Source organism: Tachyglossus aculeatus, chromosome 7 (assembly GCF_015852505.1).
Source record: "Tachyglossus aculeatus isolate mTacAcu1 chromosome 7, mTacAcu1.pri, whole genome shotgun sequence".
In the NCBI taxonomy this organism is placed as follows: domain Eukaryota; kingdom Metazoa; phylum Chordata; class Mammalia; order Monotremata; family Tachyglossidae; genus Tachyglossus; species Tachyglossus aculeatus.
Genome location: NC_052072.1, coordinates 46,199,022 through 46,217,981, shown reverse-complemented (window position 1 = coordinate 46,217,981; position 18,960 = coordinate 46,199,022). Strand labels below are relative to the sequence as shown.

General features: G+C 44.6%; 1 protein-coding gene across 24 annotated transcripts in view; it reads right to left on the bottom strand.

Annotated features, from left to right (window-relative positions):
- KIF1A (kinesin family member 1A) overlaps positions 1 to 18,960 on the bottom strand; it is a 189,699-nt gene that overhangs the window by 161,453 nt on the left and 9,286 nt on the right. For all 24 annotated transcript variants that reach the window (XM_038749685.1, XM_038749687.1, XM_038749691.1 and 21 more), the window contains exon 2: positions 1,234 to 1,400. In XM_038749685.1, the coding sequence (XP_038605613.1) occupies positions 1,234 to 1,342 (109 nt within the window). In that variant the 5' untranslated portion in view covers positions 1,343 to 1,400. The remainder of the gene's footprint in view (positions 1 to 1,233; positions 1,401 to 18,960) is intronic.

The following is an 18,960-nucleotide window of genomic DNA, read 5'->3' as shown; positions in this document are numbered from 1 at the left end:
CAAAGCCCCGGCTCTTTCCACTGAGCTACGCTGCTTCCCTAGGGATTAAAGGAATAATTGTGAACCTTTAGGTTCACAATAGGGAAATAGGGAATAGGGCTTCAATAGGGAAAATAGGGATTAAGACTGTGAGCCCCATGTGGGACAGGGAATGCGTCCAGACTGATTTGTTTGTATCTACCCCAGTGCTTAATACAGTGCCTGGAACATAGTAAGTGCTTTACAAATACCACAATTATTATTATTACTAGCACTATACTATGTCCTTCTGGGTTTTAGCAGCATGGTATAGCAGTTAGAGCACGGGCCTGGGATTCAGAAGGCCACGCTTCCTAATCCCAACTCTGCCTCTTATGTGTTATATGATCTTGGGCAAGTCACGTCACTTCTCTGTGCCTCGGTTATCTCATCTGTAAAGTGGGGATTGAAATTGTGAGCCCCATAATAATAATAATGATGGCATTTATTAAGCGCTCACTATGTGCAAAGCACTGTTTCAAACGCTGGGGAGGTTACAAGGTGATCAGGTTGTCCCACGGGGGGCTCACAGTCTTAATCCCCATTTTACAGATGGGGGAACTGAGGCCCAGAGAAGTGAAGTGACTTGCCCAAAGTCACACAGCTGACAATTGGCGGAGCCTGGATTTGAATCCCTGACCTCTGACTCCAAAGCCTGTGCTCTTTCCACTGAGCCGCGCTGCTTCTCCATGTGGGAAAGGACTGAATCCAGCCTGAGTTATTTGTAGCCAACCCAGGGCTTAGTACATAGTAAGTGCTTAACAAATATCACAATTATCATTATTTTAGCCTAGGAATCTTCTCCCATCGATGTTTTAGCCATCGCCTTGGCTGCAAGAAGCTACCCTAGAGAGAGGAGGCTGCCATCAAATTGATTGCTTTTGTTCTTTGCAATTCTGGAAGGCATTTTTGACTGGTGAAGAGGTTGAAGTGTCAAGCCTCGATGAAGTTTTGGTAGTCTCACTGATTTTCAATTACCCATCCGACCCCTACCCCCACGCAGGCTGGTGATCAAGAGTTGAGTGGAACTTCTCCCTCTCTCTGGAATCCTGAATTTCCAGAGAAGAAAGGGGTAAATCCCCCAGTTAGGAATCTGCTCGACAGTAGACCCACGGCCATCACTGCCAGCAGGAAACAGAGAAAAAGAGAAATCTGTCTTCATTCCTCAACTCTCACAAGACCGTAAAAGGAGCTGGATGGCTCGCCGTTACTCACTGGTAGTGCTGCCCGTCATCTGGATGATGCATTTCGAATCCCGGCTCATTTCACGGGAATTAAAGGGCCGCACTCTCACTGCCACCTTCACCGATGCCCCCGCCATCATGGCAGCCCCTCGGTGCGCTTCCAGCTGCTGCTGGACCCCCGGGAACTGACGGAGCACCCTAGAAGAAACCAGAAAAATAAGTTAAAAGCACGAGGGGGAAGGGCACATTGGCAATGCCCGGAGCTGGGGTTCTGGAGGGTTCTTCTAAAGAGCTGAACGAAATACAAGATCTTGAGTTCGTCCGTTGCCCTGGACACTGGGTGCCATCTGGGGCTTCAGCATTATTAGCTCCTTCTCCTGGGTATTCTCCTTATGCCAAAGAAATCCGCAGGAAAGAGGAAGCAAATGTCATTTGGAGAAATATTGACATTATTCTACCCTTTTCTCTCACGGCAAACACTGTAGTCGTGTCTGCGGTTCACAGACTTCTGCTTTTCAGTCATTCATTCATTCAATCGTATTTATTGAGCTCTTACTGTCATTCATTCATTCATTCGTTCAATCGCATTTATTGAGCGCTTACTGTGCGCAGGGCACTGTACTCAGCGCTTGGGAAGTGCAGGTCGGTAACATAGAGAGACGGTCCCTGCCCAACAACGGGCTCGCAGTCTAGAAGGGGGAGACAGACAACAAAACATGTTAATAAAATAAAATAAATAGATAGTAAATAGGTCCAAGTAAAATAAATAGAGTAATAAATCTGTACAAACATACATACAGGTGCTGTGGGGAGAGGAAGGAGGGGGCTCAGTGTGGGAAGGCCTCCTGGAGGAGGTGAGCTCTCAGTAGGGCTTTGAAGGGAGGAAGAGAGCGAGCTTTTGATTTGGTTGTGGCAAGAACAAGATGTAATAGTAACAATTTTTTTGTAATGATTATGGCATTTTTTAAGCCCTTTTGAGTCAAGACCTGTTCTAAAGCCCTGGGGGAGATACAAGATAAACAGGTTGGATGCAGTCCCTGCCCCACATAGGGCTCACAGTCAAAGCAGGAGGGAGAAGACGTATCTGTTTCCTCATCTGTAAAAATAATAATAATAATGGCATTTATTAAGCACTTACTATGTGCAAAGCACTGTTCTAAACGCTGGGGAGGTTGCAAGGTGATCAGGTTGTCCCACGTGGGCCTCACAGTCTTAGTCCCCATTTTACAGATGAGGTAACTGAGGCACAGAGAAGTTAAGTGACTTGCCCAAAGTCACACAGCTGACAACTGGCGGAGCCGGGGTTTGAACCCATGACCTCTGACTCCAAAGCCCGGGCTCTTTTCCACTGAGCCACGCTGCTTCTTTAAGAAGAGGATTTGAGGCCCAGAGAAGCAAAGTGACTTTCCCAAGTTTACCCAACAGGCAAGTGGTGGAGCAGGGATTAGAACTCAGGTCTTTTGACTCCCAAGCCTATGCTTTTTCCACTAGGCCAAGCTGCTTCTCGCTAGGCCATGCTAACAAGAATAATAACGATGGTATTTGTTAAGCGCTTACTATGTGCTATGCACTGTTCTAAGCGCTGGTGGAGATCTAAGGTTATCAGGTTGCCCCAGGTGGGGCTCACAGTCTTAATCCCCATTTTGTAGATGAGGTAACTGAGTCACAGAGAAGTGAAGCGACTTGCCCAAAGTCACACAGCCGGCAAGTGGCAGTACCGGGATTTGAACCCATGACCTCTGAGTCCCAAGCCCGTGCTCTTTCCACTGAGCTATGCTGCTTCTCTTGAGAAGCAGTGTAATCACCAGATCAGACTAATGAGCTACCAAACACAATGTTCTGCTTCCAACAGTGGCAACAAGATGCTTGGGGAAACTGAGTGATGGTGGATTGTAAACTCCCTGAGTCTGCTTACTGTAGAGAAGCAGCTTGGCTTAGTGGAAAGAGCACGGGTTTGGGAGTCAGAAGATAATAATAATAATAATAATAATGGCACTTATTAAGCACTTACTATGTGCAAAAGCACTGTTCTAAGCACTGGAGAGGTTACAAGGTGATCAGGTTGTCCCACGTGGGGCTCACAGTCTTAATCCCCATTTTACAGATGAGGGAACTGAGGCGCAGAGAAGTTGAGTGACTTTCCCAAAGTCACACAGCTGACAATTGGCGGAGCCAGGATTTGAACTCATGACCTCTGACTCCAAAGCCCGGGCTCTTTCCACTGAGCCACAAGAGGGGGTGGGTTCTAATCCTGGATCTGCCCCTTTTCTGCTGTGTGACCTTGGGCAAGCCAGTTAACTTCTCTGTGCCTCAGTTACCTCATCTGTAAATTGGGGATTAAGACCATGAGCCCCACATGGGATAATCTTGTATCTACCCCAGTGCTTAGAACAGTGCTTGGCACGAAGTGCTTAACAAATACCATCAATATTTATTATTATTATTACTGAACTCTCACAAGTGCAGGACTTTGCACGGTGTAAGAGCTCCATAAATACCATTCACTGATTATCTGGTAGCCTTCCTTGACAATGATCCTAATAGATAGAGTTCTAAATTTTCTAATTCACATCTAAATTCCCTAACCTTTCTTCTAGTAACCCATTGTGGACTTTGCATTCATATATATGTGTATATGTTTGTACGTATTTATTACTCTATTAATTAATTAATTTATTTTACTTGTACATATCTATTCTATTTATTTTATTTTGTTAATATGTTTGGTTTTGATCTCTGTCTCCCCCTTCTAGACTGTGAGCCCACTGTTGGGTAGGGACTGTCTCTATATGTTGCCAACTTGTACTTCCCAAGTGCTTAGTACAGTGCTCTGCACACAGTAAGCGCTCAATAAATATGATTGATTAATTTATGCAACTCCTCATGAACATTATTCTTTTCTTATGGTTACCAAGTGAGTTTCTTCCCCACTCCCGCAACTGCTGCATCATTTGGGTACTCGTTCCCTAATATTGCATTTATGAATATATCTTCATTCTCTACCACTCTCTCCTGCTGGCAATTTGTCCTAGACTCTGTCTCTTCTACTTGATTGTAACGGCCTTAAAGCTAAGAACCATGTTAAATAATTCTACTGTACTCTCTCAAGAGCAGAGGAGAATCAGTGTGATCTAGTGGAAAGAGCATGGGAATCAGGGGATTGGGGTTCTTAGGTCTGGTCTGTCATTTGCATGCTGTGCGACCTCGGGCGAGTCACCTTCTCTGTACCTCAGTTTCCTCATTTGTAAAACGGAGATGAAATTCCTGTTCCCCTTCCCGCTTAGACTATGAGCCTCAGCTGGGACAGGGACCAGGTATAACCTAATTACCTGCCATGGACGCCTGTGCTTCGTACCTGGTGAGCACTTAACAAATATTACAATTATTATCCCCTTCTTAGGGTCAGACCTGGAGAGTTCCAGTACTCTACCAGTCTTGGGAGGGAGAGTCAAGCAGAGGCAGAGCCATTTCATCCCTAGCTTGGGCAGTGGCTAGTGGGTGGAAGGCGATTTGCTACAAGTCGAAACTCACCTGTGCTGGGCCGCAGCGGCACGGGAGAAAATCGAGGGCAGAGACTCAAGCTAACCACACGGAAGGAGGCAGTGACAAACCACTTCTGTATTTTTGCCAAGAAAACCCCATGGACATACCAATCAATCAATCAATCAATCAATCGCATTTATTGAGCGCTTACTGTATGCAGAGCACTGTACTAAGCTCTTGGGAAGTCCAAGTTGGCAACACATAGAGACGGTCCCTACCCAACAGTGGGCTCACAGTCTAAAAGGGGGAGACAGAGAAGAAAACCAAACATACTAACAAAATAAAATAAATAGAATAGATATGTACAAGTAAAATAGAGTAATAAATATGTACAAACATATATACATATATGCAGGTGCTGTGGAGAAGGGAAGGAGGTAAGATGGGGGGATGGAGAGGGGGGCGAGGGGGAGAGGAAGGAAGGGGCTCAGTCTGGGAAGGAATCCTGGAGGAGGTGAGCTCTCAGTAGGGCAGAACGATTGCCAGTGGAGGTGAGACATTCTGGGAGAGATGTGCCCATGGCGTCACTATGGGTTGGAGATGACTCGACAGCCTAAGACAAGACAGTTACTATAAAGTGCAGACTGTGAGCCCACTGTTGGGTAGAGACTGTCTCTATGTGTTCCCAACTTGGACTTCCCTAGCGCTTAGTACAGTGCTCTGCGCACAGTAAGCGCTCAATAAATACGATTGAATGAATGAATGAATGCCAAGGACTGTTCTATATGCTGGGCAGGGACAAGATAATCAGGTTGGACACAGTCCCTGTCCCACGTGGGGCTCACAGTGAACAGGGCCTACTATTGTATTTTCACAGGCAAGGTTAGACAATGTGCAATGTCTCGATGACATCCGCAAAGACAGATACAAATTCAGTATCAGCAGAACTTACTGAATGCCTACTGAGTGTGAAGGACTCGATATAGTATATGTTCATTCATTCATTCAATCCTATTCCTGTACTAAGCTCTTGGGAAGTACAAATCGGCAACATATAGAGCCGGTCCCTACCCAACAACGGGCTCACAGTCAAAGGGGGAGACAGACAACAAAACAAAACAAGTATGGCAGAGACAAGGAACGAGTTCTCTGCCCTCCAAGACCTTTGAGGTAACTGAGTAATTAGTTAACAATTAGTAGTACAGTGCTCTGCACACAGTAAGCGCTCAATAAATACGATTGAATGAATGAATGAATTGGTATAATGGAGTATTTGTATGTGAGCTCCTTGAAGGCAGGGAAAATATGAGAAACAGCGTGGCTCAATGGAAAGAGCCCGGGCTTGGGAGCCAAAGTTCATGGGTTCAAATCCCGGCTCCGCCACTTGTCAGCTGTGTGACTTTGGGCAAGTCACTTCTCTGTGCCTCAGTTCCCTCATCTGGAAAACGGGGATTAAGACTGTGAGCCCCAAGTGGGACAACTTCACCTCATCATCGTGTATCCTTCCCAGTGCTTGGAACAGTGCTTTGCATATAGTAAGCCCTTAACAGATGCCATTATTATTATTATTATTATTATTATTATTATGTCTTGCATCTGTTGGAGTTGACCAAGCGCTTTGTAAAGTGCTCTGTAAATACCATTAATTGATTTATGGAGCATACAATATTTGAGCATATAAGTGAGCCTGAACTAAAATGTTGCAGACTAGCTGACTGGGTCACTTTGTTACCAGAAGAGTTTGGCTAGGCTTTTCTACCAAATCATATCCTCTTTATTCAAAGGTAAAAATCAAATATCTCCTCCAAGCCCATACAATCCTTTAAAAAAAAAAGCTTTGTTCTGCTCTTTCAATCATTCATAGCCTTTGAAATAATAATAATAATAATGACGGCATTTGTTAAGCACTTACTATGTGCCAAGCACTGTTCTAAGCACTGGGGGGATACAAGGTGATCAGGTTGTTCCACGTGGGGCTCACAATCTTCATCCCCATTTTACAGATGAGGGAACTGAGGCTCAGAGAACTTAAGTGACTTGCCCAAGGTCACACAGCAGACAAGTGCCAACTTGTACTTCCCAAGTGCTTAGTACAGTGCTCTGCACACAGTAAGTGCTCACTAAATACGATTGACTGATTGATTGATTGAAAGTGGCAGAGCCGGGATTTGAACCCACGACCTCTGACTCCCAAGCCCGGGCTCTTCCCACTGAGCCATGCTGCTTCTCATTATGGAAAAGGAAAAGGAATACTTCTTCTTCAGCTACCTTAGCTGGCCCATATTTATGGGAGGGCATTACTAGGTCTTTGAAGGGGAAGAAAATGGCAGTTATTCAATGCCACAGCATGATATCACCTGGTTGCCTTTCCCTTTCTGCGTTGTCTTCCAAGCCCTTTGGCGACAGAACGTCAGCCCATCTGCTTCCCCTGTACCTCCTAAAACAAGCACTCAATCACTTACAGTGTGGCTCAGTGGAAAGAGCCCGGGCTTTGGAGTCAGAGTTCATGGGTTCAAATTCCGGCTCTGCCAATTGTCAGCTGGGTGACTTTGGGCAAGTCACTTCACTTCTCTGGGCCTCAGTTCCTTCATCTGGAGAATGGGGATTAAGACTGTGAGCCCCCCGTGGGACCACCTGATCACCTTGTAACCTCCCCAGCGCTTAGAACAGTGCTTTGCACATAGTAAGCGCTTAATAAATGCCATCATTATTATTATTATTACCTTCCTGATTTCCCACTCCAAACCAGCTTCATGCCAACTCACCTATATCACCACTGACCCCTTTTTTACATCCTCCTTCTGGCCTGGAACTCTCTCCCCCTAGATATGTATGACAGCCCACCACTCTCCCCATCTTCAAAGTTAAAGCAGCATAGCCTAGTGGAAAGAGCAGGAGCAGGAGTCAGAGGACCTGGGTTCTAATTCTGCCTCCACCACTTCTGTGCTTTGTGCCTTAAAGAAGACTCTTAACTTCTCTGTCCCTCAGTTCCCTTATCTGCAAAATGAGGATAATAATAATAATAATAATAATGGCATTTGTTAAGCGCTTACTATGTGCCAAGCACCGCTCTAAGCACTGGGGGGATACAAGATGATCCGGTTGTCCAATGTGGGGCTCACGGTCTTAATCCCCATTTTCCAGATGAGGGAACTGAGGCTCAGAGAAGTTAAGTGACTTGCCCAAGGTCACACAGCAGACATGTGGCAGATCCAGTACCTGTTCCCCTCATCTGTAAAATGGGGATTAAGACTGTGAGCCCCACCGTGGGACAACCTGATCACCTTGTAACCTCCCCAGCGCTTAGAACAGTGCTTTGCACATAGTAAGTGCTTAATAGATGCCATTATTATTATTATTATTATTATTATTATTATTATTACTTAGATTGGGAGGCCCACGTGGGACCTGATTATCTTGCATCTATTATTATTATCATTATTACTTAGATTGGGAGGCCCAAGTGGGACCTGATTATCTTGCATCTACTCCAGGGTTTAGAGCAGTACTTGGCACATAGTGGTCACTTAACAAATACCACAATTGCTATTACTGGTACAGTGCTTGACACCCAATAAGCACTTAACAAATACCACAATGATGATTATCACGAAAATCACATCTCCTCCAAGAGGTCTTCCCTGACTAAGCTTTCAGTTCCCCTGCTCCCTGCATTGCCTATGCATTTGGCATCTGTCCCCTTTAAGCATGAGTTTTTCACCCCCTCAGGGCCACTGCACTTAATGTACATATCCATAATTTCTTTTAATTTTTGTCTTCTGCTCCAGACTGTAAAATGCTGGCGGGCAGGGAACGTATCTACCAACTCTGCTGTGCCGTACTCTCCCAAGATCTTGGTACAATGCTCTGCACACAGTAAGCACTCAATCAATACCACCGATTGATTGATAGATCATTATTCCATAAAGTTGCTTTCCATCATGCCCCAAATAGATTTCTTCCAATTCAACCAGATAAATTGGTGACCATACTCCTCTACTATGTGTAGACATTCTGTTTTCTCTCCGTACCCATGACCTGCCCCATCATCTTAACCTGCCCCAACTCTTGACATCTTCACAATACCCATCTAGATCCTTTTTCCCCTTTCTGCTCTGAAGGAAGGTGAGAGAGCTGGAAATAATAATAATAATAATAATAATAATAATAATAATAATAATGGCATTTATTAAGCACTTTTTATGTGCAAAGCACTGTTCTAAGCGCTGGGGGCTGGGGAGGTTACAAGGTGATCAGGTTGTCCCACGGGGGGCTCACAGTCTTCATCCCCATTTTACGGAAGAGGGAACTGAGGCACAGAGAAGTTAGTCAACTTGCCCAAAGTCACACAGCTGACATTTGGCGGAGCGGGGATTTGAACCCATGACCTCTGACTCCAAAGCCCGGGCTCTTTTCCACTGAGCCACGCATGAATGAATTGGAGGTGGTGATGACGTGACCCCACTGTTGGGTAGGGACCATCGGCGCTGGCCGTTCGGGTGACGGGAGGCTGGCTTTGTGGGCTTCAACTCCGTGAACGACCCTCTGTTCCCGGGAGGGCTGCAGTTTCAGAAGAAATGGCTTGCGTGCACCTGGACGTGACATCGGAACAGGTGAGTCCTACAGGGCTTTCTTTTATATGTGTTCATGTGTGTGGCAAGAACACGCCCCAGGAAAACTGGGGATGTTCCAAGTGCTCTGAAAGAGATGACGCTTTATCTGGCTGGTGTGGGGGTGGAGGGAGGGGCATAAAATGGAATATTGTGCTTTAAGGGACACTTCTGTACATGTGCAGCATGCTCCTTTTTGTAAGTTGAAGTCCCTGAGGTCTTTAATTCCCTCTCTGTAATTTAACATTCATTCATTCAACCATATTTATTGAGCACTTACTGCGTGCAGAGCACTGTACTAAGTGCTTGGAAACATTTGCCTCCCTCAGTAGACTGCAACCTCCTTGTGGGCAGGGCTCATGCCTACCAACTGCTGTGAGACCTTGGGGAAGTCATTTAATATCATCATCAATCGTATTTATTGAGCACTTACTATGTGCAGAGCACTGTACTAAGTATTAAGTACTAAGTACTAAGTATTAAGTACTAAGTACTCAGTATTAAGTACTAAGCGATTTAATATCTCTGTGCCTCAGTTACCTCATCTGTAAAATGGGGATTTAGACCCTGAGCCCTATGTAGGACACAGACTGTGATTATCTTTCATTCATTCATTCATTCATTCAATCGTATTTATTGAGCACTTACTCCGTGGAGAGCACTATACTAAGCACTTGGAAACAACTGCCTCCCACAGTAGACTGCAACCTCCTTGTGGGCAGGGCTCATGCCTACCAACTGCTGTGAGACCTTGGGGAAGTCATTCAATATCTCTGTGCCACAGTTACCTTATCTGTAAAATGGGGATTTAGACCCTGAGCCCTATGTAGGACACAGACTGTGATTATCTTTCATTCATTCATTCATTCAATCATATTTATTGAGCACTTACTGCGTGCAGAGCACTGTACTAAACACTTGGAAACATCTGCCTCCCCCAGTAGACTGCAACTTCCCTGTGAGAGGGCTCACACCTACCAACTGCTGTGAGACCTTGGGGAAGTCATTTAATGTCTCTGTACCTCAGTTACCACATCTGTAAAATGGGGATTTAGATCTGGAGCCCTATGTGGGACACAGACTGTGATTATCTTTCATTCATTCATTCATCCCAACGTATTTATTGAGCACTTACTGCATGCAGAGCACTGTACTAAGCGCTTGGAGACATCTGCCTCCCCCAGTAGACTGCAACCTCCTTGTGGGCAGGGCTCACACCTACCAACTGCTGTGAGACCTTGGGGAAGTCATTTAATGTCTCTGAGCCTCAGTTACCTCATCTGTAAAATGGGGATTTAGACCGGGAGCCCTATGTGGGACACAGACTGTGATTATCTTGAATCTACCCCAGAGTTTAGAGCAGTGCTTGACTGAAAGTCAGAGCTTAACTAGTACCATAGCTTAACAAATGCCGTAAAGAAAAACCTTCTGCATTGTGCTCTCCCAGGTGCCTAAATCAGTGCTCTGCACATGGTAAGTGCTCAATAAATGCCATTCTTTGATTGAGGGTATGGACTCCCTCCCCCCTTAATATTGACTAATTGTCTCTGTGAGCTGGCAATAGAAGCTGAAGCAGAAGTCCTAGAGGAACAACACAAGTAGCAGAACAGAGAATTACAAGAAAGCCCTCCTGAAGTGTAGTGGTTGTGGTGGCGGGAAATGCTGCAGTCATCGTATTTCCTCTTGCCTTCATTCATTCATTCATTCAATCGTATTTATTGAGTGCTTACTGTGAGCAGAGCACTGTACTAAGCGCTTGGACTTCATGACATCGTGGCACCTCAAGCTTAAACAAAACTCCTCATCTTCCCACCCAAGCTCTATTCTCCCCTTTCATTCATACATTCATTCGTATTTATTGAGTGCTTACTGTGTGCAGAGCACTGTACTAAGCGCTTGGGAGGTACAAGTCGACAACATATAGAGACGGTCCCTAACCAATGGGCTCACAGTCTAGAAGGGGGAGACAAGACAACAAAACATGTAGACAGGTGTCAAAATTGTCAGAACAAATAGAATTAAAGCTATATGCACATCACTAACAAAATTAATAGAATAGTAAATATGCACAAGGAACATAGAGTAACAAATCTGTACAAATATATATATATACAAGTGCTGTGGGGAGGGGAAGGAGGTAGGGTTGGGGGGATGGGGAGGAGGAGAGGAAAAAGGGGGCTCAGTCTGGGAAGGCCTCCTGGAGGAGGTGGGCTCTCCCTTGACTTTCCCATCACTGTCGATGGCACCACCATCCTCTGTCTCACAAACCCATAACCTTGGCGTTATCCTTGATGATGATGATGATGGCATTTGTTAAGCGCTCACTGCGTGCACAGCACTGTTCTAAGTGCTGGACTCCTCTCTCTCATTCAACCCACATATTCCATCCATCACTAAATCCTGTTGGTCTCACCTTCGCAATATTGCTAAAATCTGCCCTTTCCTCTCCATCCAAACTGCTCCCATGCTAATATAACCACTTATTCTATCCCCCTGGATTACAGCATCAGCCTTCCTGTCTCTCCCCACTCAAGTCCATACTTCACTCGGCTGCCCAGATAACTTTTCTACAAAAGCCTTCAGGACGTTTCTCCCCACTCTTCAAAAAACCCCCGTGGTTGCCCCTCCATCCCCACAACAAACAAAAACTCCTCACCATTGGCTTTAAAGCAGTCCATCACCTTGCCCCCTCCTATCTCACCTCATTACTCTCGTACTACAACCCAGCCCGCTCACTTCGCTCACCCTCTCACTGTACCTCTTTCTCATCTATCTCACCTCCACCTCCTCACGCGCGTCCTTCATCTGGCCTGGAACGCTCTCCCTCCTCAAATCCGACAGACAATTACTCTCCCCCTGCTTCAAAGCCTTACTGAAGGCCTTCAAGAGGCCTTCTCTAATTAAGCCCCCCTTTCCTCTTCTCCCAATATCATCCATGTTGCCCTCATTTGCTCCTTATTTTCTTCCCCGCTCCCAGCCCCACAGCAGTTATGTGCACACCTGTCATTTATTTATTTGCATTAATGTCTGCCTTCCCCCCATAGAGTGTAAGCTCCCTATGGGCAGGGAATGTGTCTGTTTATAGTTGTATTATACTCTCTCAAGTGCTTAGTACTGTGCTCTGCAAATGGTAAGTGCTCAATAAATGCGATTGAATGAATGAATGAGATGTTCTACTGATGCAGCAAGATACCATTCTGCACCTAAACTTCCCAGAAGCAGATAGAGGTCTGCTAGCTTTCCTCCATCCAGACCCTCCACATATCTATTCTATTTATTTTATTTTGTTAGTATGTTTGGTTTTGTTCTCTGTTTCCCCCTTTTAGACTGTGAGCCCACTGTTGGGTAGGGACTGTCTCTATATGTTGCCACCTTGTACTTTCCAAGCGCTTAGTACAGTGCTCTGCACACAGTAAGCGCTCAATAAATACTATTGATTGATTGATTGAGTACATGACTGACCTCACACTGATCCCATCCTCAAAGGAGCATCCAGCTAGTTAAGGCCTATTAGTAAAGGGGAGCAGGGACGTCCAATTCTTTTTCGCCAAATTAGAGGTAAAAATTATTCTGAGACCGGATCAATTTGTTTCATTGTTTAGGGGTCAGCGTGGCTCAGTGGAAAGAGCGCAGGCTTGGGAGGCAGAGGTCATGGGTTCGAATCCCACCTCCCCCACATGTCTGCTGTGTGACCTTGGGCAAGTCACTTCACTTCTCTGTGCCTCAGTTCCCTCATCTGTAAAATGGGGATTAAGACTGTGAGCCCCACACGGGACAACCTCATCTCCTTGTGTTCCTCCCAGCGCTTAGAACAGTGCGTTGCACAAAGTAAGCGCTTAACAAATACCAACATTATTATTATTATTATCTCTGGCCCACAGCAAGAAGAACAACTCTGTGTCTTCTTTCCTTTTCCCCAAAGCCCGGCACTTCTCTGGGCAAATTTCTGGTCCCAAACCCCAGAAGAGCTGTTTTTCAGGATCGGCTCTGAAAGTTCTCACCAAACTCTCCGCTTTCATATGGAAATGCTTGCAGTGTAGAAACCAGCAGCTGAGAGCACTTCTATTTGGAGCAGCAAATTGGCACTCTCCCCCCAAGAGAAATTATTTCTTTATTTATGCAATTTTCTAAAGGGATCTAGTTGGCACTTCACAAGTGATTATAAACTCTGGGAATGAAAGCCAAGAAAAGCGGGGTGTCAATCTCTAATCCCTTTTATTTGACACAATTAGACACGGCTATTTTTATAATGGACTGGACGCGGAAGAAAAAGTTAGGCAGCTCATCTGTATCTGTTACCAGATAACAAAGCTTATCAATGTAACGAAAATAGCATGACCTAGCAGCGTGGCTCAGTGGAAAGAGCCCGGGCTTTGGAGTCAGAGGTCATGGGTTCGAATCCCGGCTCCGCCACATGTCTGCTGTGTGACCTTGGGCAAGTCACTTAACTTCTCTGAGCCTCAGTTACCTCATCTGTAAAATGGGGATTAAGACTGTGAGCCCCACGTGGGACAACCTGATGACTTTGTACCCCCCCCAAGCGCTTAGAACACTGCTTTGCACATAGTAAGCGCTTAACAAATGCCAACATTATTACTAGGGGAAGCAGCATGGCTCGCTGGAAAGAGCACGGGCTTTGGAGTCAGAGGTCATGGGTTCAAATCCCGGCTCTGCCACTTGTCAGCTGTGTGACTTTGGGCAAGTCACTTAACTTCTCTGGGCCTCAGTTACCTCATCTGTAAAATGGGGATTAAGACTGTCAGCCCCTTGGGACAACCTGATCACTTTGTAACCTCCCCAGCGCTTAGAACAGTGCTTTGCACATAGTAAGCGCTTAATAAATGTCATTATTATTATTATTATTATTGGTTTGTGTGGCACCCACGTCGTCAATAGTAAAATGAAGCAGAAGCAGAATGCAGAAGCATTCTGTCTTTTCTCCTAGGCTGAGGGTGATTCTATCTTTATTTTGTGACCAGATCTGGTAATAGAAGAAAAACTGAAATCTGTTGACTTGGATGTTCCCTCTAATAATAATAATAATAACAACGATGGCATTTGTTAAGCACTTGTGTGACTCTGGGCAAGTCACTTCACTTCTCTGGGCCTCAGTTACCTCATCTGTAAAATGGGGAGTAAGACTGTGAGCCCCCCATGGGACAACCTGATCACCTTGTTACCTCCCCAGTGCTTAGAACAGTGCTTTGCTCATAGTAATAAATAAATGCCATTTTTAATTATTATTATTATTAATTATTATTATTATGTGCAAAACACTGTTCTAAGCACTGGGGTAGATAGAAGGTAAGCAGGTTGTCCCACGTGGGGCTCACAGTCTTAATCCCCATTTTACAGGTGAGTTAACTGAGGCCCAGAGAAGTCAAGTGACTTGCCCAAAGTCACACAGCTGACAATTGGCAGAGTCGGAATTTGAACCCATGACCTCTGGCTCCAAAGCCCGTGCTCTTTCCACTGAGCCATGCTGCTTCTCTAATGTAACATTAAAAAGATCCTGCCATTTATTTCTCCTGCCACCGAGCTGGTGGAAGGGACGCCTTTAGCAGGAATATTTTTGAGTGAAATGATCTTCACACAGCACCATTTTTTCTTTAATTCACTTGCCTCTTCTATACTTCTATTCTATACTATATTCTATTCTATACTCTCTCTATATAGAGAAGCAGCGTGGCTCAGCGGAAAGAGCCCAGGCTTTGGAGTCAGAGGTCATGGGTTCCAATCCTGGCTCTGCCAATTGTCAGCTGTGTGACTTTGGGCAAGTCACTTCCCTTCTCTGGGCCTCAGTTCCCTCATCTGGAAAATGGGGATAAAGACTGTGAGCCCCCCCATGGGACAGCCTGATCACGTTGTAACCTCCCCAGCGCTTAGAACAGTGCTTTGCACATAGTAGGCGCTTTACAAATACCAAAATTATTATTATGATTATTATTACTGCACATGGCTAAATAGCTAGCAGGAGTTAGGTGGCTACTGGAGGTTGGGGCAGGGATGAGAAGGAAAGGAGAGTTGCCTAGTCGATAGAGCATGGGCGTAGAAGTCAAAAGGATCTGGGTTCTAATCCCAGCTCCTCCAACTTGTCTGCTGTTGGACCTTGGGCAGTTCATTGAACCTCTCTGAACGCCTCAGTTACCTCATTTGCAAAATGAGGATTAAGACAGTGAGCGCCATGTGGGACAGGGACTGTGTCCAACCTGATTTGTTTGTATACACCCCAGCACTAAGTACAGTGCTTGACACTGTATATATATATGCATATATGTTTGTATATATTTATTACTCTATTTATTTATTTATTTATTTATTTTACTTGTACATATCTATTCTATTTATTTTATTTTGTTAGTATGTTTGGTTTTGTTCTCTGTCTTCCCCTTTTAGACTGTGAGCCCACTGTTGGGCAGGGACTGTCTCTATATGTTGCCAATTTGTACTTCCCAAGCGCTTAGTACAGTGCTCTGCACATAGTAAGCGCTCAATAAATACGATTGATGATGATGATGATGATGATGATGACACATAGTAAGCGCTTAACAGATACCATTAAAAAAAAAAGAACCGGGAGATATGACCCTTGTCCATTACAGTCCAAATGGCCATAGATTCCATCCTTGCAGGGTACCCAACTTCCCCACAAGTAAGGCCCTTTGCGCCGTACAGCTTTAGCAGACTGCTATTGGATAAAGGGAAGTAGAGGGCCACAATCACTCAGCTCCTCCCAAATATCAGGACAGTTGAGTTCAATTACCAGAAAGGAGCTGAAAGGTGTCCAAAAACATAGATTCATTCATTCATTCAATCGTATTTATTGAGCACTTACTGTGTGCAGAGCGCTTGGGAAGTACAAGTTGGCAACATATAGAGACGGTCCCTACCCAACAGCGGGCTCACAGTCTAGATGTCACACAATTCCCCAACAGAGATGAAGGAAAAAGGGACTTTTGAATTCGCTATCTTTTCTCAAATGGACTCAAGTCAAACATCGTTTCTTTTTTATTTCTGTAGAAACAGAGACAGTGGTATTTTGATCCTGTTACCATTTTTATTTGCCTTCACTTTGCCCACCAGTTTTAATGACCAACGAGGAACCGACTCACTGGTGGGTTCAGATCTTTTGATCTCATTATAGGAGATTTCTCTCAGGGAATAATAAAACCTCCTCCTCTGGTGAGGACCGCATCATTATTCCTGGTATCAAATAATAATGACTAAATCAGGAAACGACCCTTGATATCCTGAGAATCCTCTAGCCACCGGCAAGGAAGACTAGTTTAAGTAACCTGGCAACCTGATAAACAATTTAGGTCCCCAACAAAGGCTAAATAAGTCATTTGCAGCTCAAGTAAATTTGACTTGGAAATGAAGGTGAGTGGATGTACCTATTGAATGGAGAGATGACAAGTCAGTAAAGGATTAATTATGCTTCAAGCCCTCGAAGTCTCCTGACCCGACCCAGGATATGAATCAAAATGATGAAATTAAGTTAGTTCTGGCTGGAAGGAAGACTGAGAACAAAACCTGCTGCCTCTCCCATGCTGTGTGCATCTGCGACAAAGGGGAGTTGCTCTGACACTGAAATTTTAGTTTCACCAGAGAGATTTGGGGAGGGCCAAAAGGAAACAGTCATTTTCCCCTCAACATAGGGAAAGAGTGTTAGACTATGAGAACATAAAGAACAGTGAACATATGAGAAAAAGAGAAGCAGTGTGGATCAGGGGAAAGATCCCAGGCTTGGGAGTCAGAGGTCGTGGGTTCAAATCTCGCCTCCGCCACTTGTCAGCTGTGTGACCGTGGGTAAATCACTTAACTTCTCTGTGCCTCAACTCCCTCATCTGTAAAATGGGGATTAAGACTGTGAGTCCCACATGGGACAACCTGATCACCTTATATCCACCCCAGCAGTTAGAACAGTGCTTTGCACATAGTAAGCGCTTAATAGATGCCATCATTATAGAGAAGCAGCGTGGCTCAATGGAAAGGGCATGGGCTTTGGAGTCAGAGGTCATGGGTTCAAATCCCGGCTCTGCCAAATGTCAGCTGTGTGACTTTGGGCAAGTCACTTAACTTCTCTGTGCCTCAATTCCCTCATCTGTAAAATAGGGATTAAGACTGTGAGTCCCACATGGGGCAACCTGCTTATCTTGTATCTACCCCAGCACTTAGAACAGTGCTTGGCACATAGTGAGTGCTTAACAAATACCAACATTATTATTATTATCTCACCCTGTGGTTAGTACAGTGCCTGGCACATATTAAGCAATTACTAAACTAAAAAATTTAAAGTAATAATAATAATGACAGCCAACCAAACTTGTAGGGAGAGTGCCGTGATTGTTTGTCGCCCTGGACAATGGTACATCTGACTAGATATGAACCTTCTAATTTCCCTAACTTTCGTCTTTAGTAACCCAGCATGGATTGAAAGACCACGAACAAAATTCTTTTTGTGCACTCTAGACTTCTCCAACTTTTCCATCTATCATCCATGATTCTTCCTTCAAATGACCCCATAGGAATCCCTCATCCCTAAACATGAAAGGGACTCAGATCAAAATCTAAAATGTTGTGAAGGAAAGGAGGTGGTAGAGAGAGAAAGAAATAAAACACTAAAAAAACCTTCAAAAATGGTATTTTCTTTACCTATCTTGCCTGAAATAAGACTTGATCCAACATTAAATGACACACACATATATATGCTAAAATCAGTAGCATTAGCCTAAGCACTGTATTTGTGCCTCCACTGATGTCAAAAAGTAGACATTAGCATTTTAATAGGAATCTTAAAATAGAACATATTTTTTTTCCTGAGGCAACCAAAATGCACTTCCTACAGAATGTTATTAATTGCACCCAAATATCCTGAGATGCAAAATGACTCAGGATTATTGTTCTCCTTTTGCAGGTGGAGAAATAAGCACCAAGAAATGACTTGACCAAGTTCTCACCGTGTGCTGAGATTGGATTGGGCACACCATTAAAAATTTTGTACTTCTCGGATTCTTAACATCATAGGCTCTTCCCCAACTGCCTTTCCACTTTAACCACCAAAATTATTTTTTCCTGGTCTAGAGGTGGAAGGGAGACATAAATGGTCAAACATATATTTTGAAAGTCCCCTGAGTTTCATTTCTTGAAGGGTGGGTAAGTCTGACTACTCCAGAGTCTCCAGACAAGAGGATCCCTTTCATACCGAGCCACTGAGCCAGATCGAGCTTCACGAAAATTAGGGTCAAGGCTGAGCTCAGTGGTTGGATCCTCTCTCCAAAAATCGTTCTCTGAGGATCAAAGACAAATGCTCATTTGCCCTCTGGAACCTCGGAATTACTAGGCAGAATCACTTATGGAAAAAGGAACCGTTCCAGTTTTGAAGCAGAAAACAATAGCGAGTTGTTCTTCAGTTCAAATGAGATGTTTCAGGTCTCAGGTCTAATGTACGGCTATGAATTAATGTCCATAGATGGTTATCAGTGGCTGTTTCATCACAGTGAAATGTGGGCCCGCAGACACTATTCCACACCAGGCGTGGATTGGTTTCATGCTTTTAGCCGTATCTCCTTGGAGCGTTTGTGCCCAGAAAAGTCAGTGATACTGTCAGCACGGTACATTAAATTTCAATTTCCTTTGGCTTTTGGCATTGCTTCCTCTCTTAT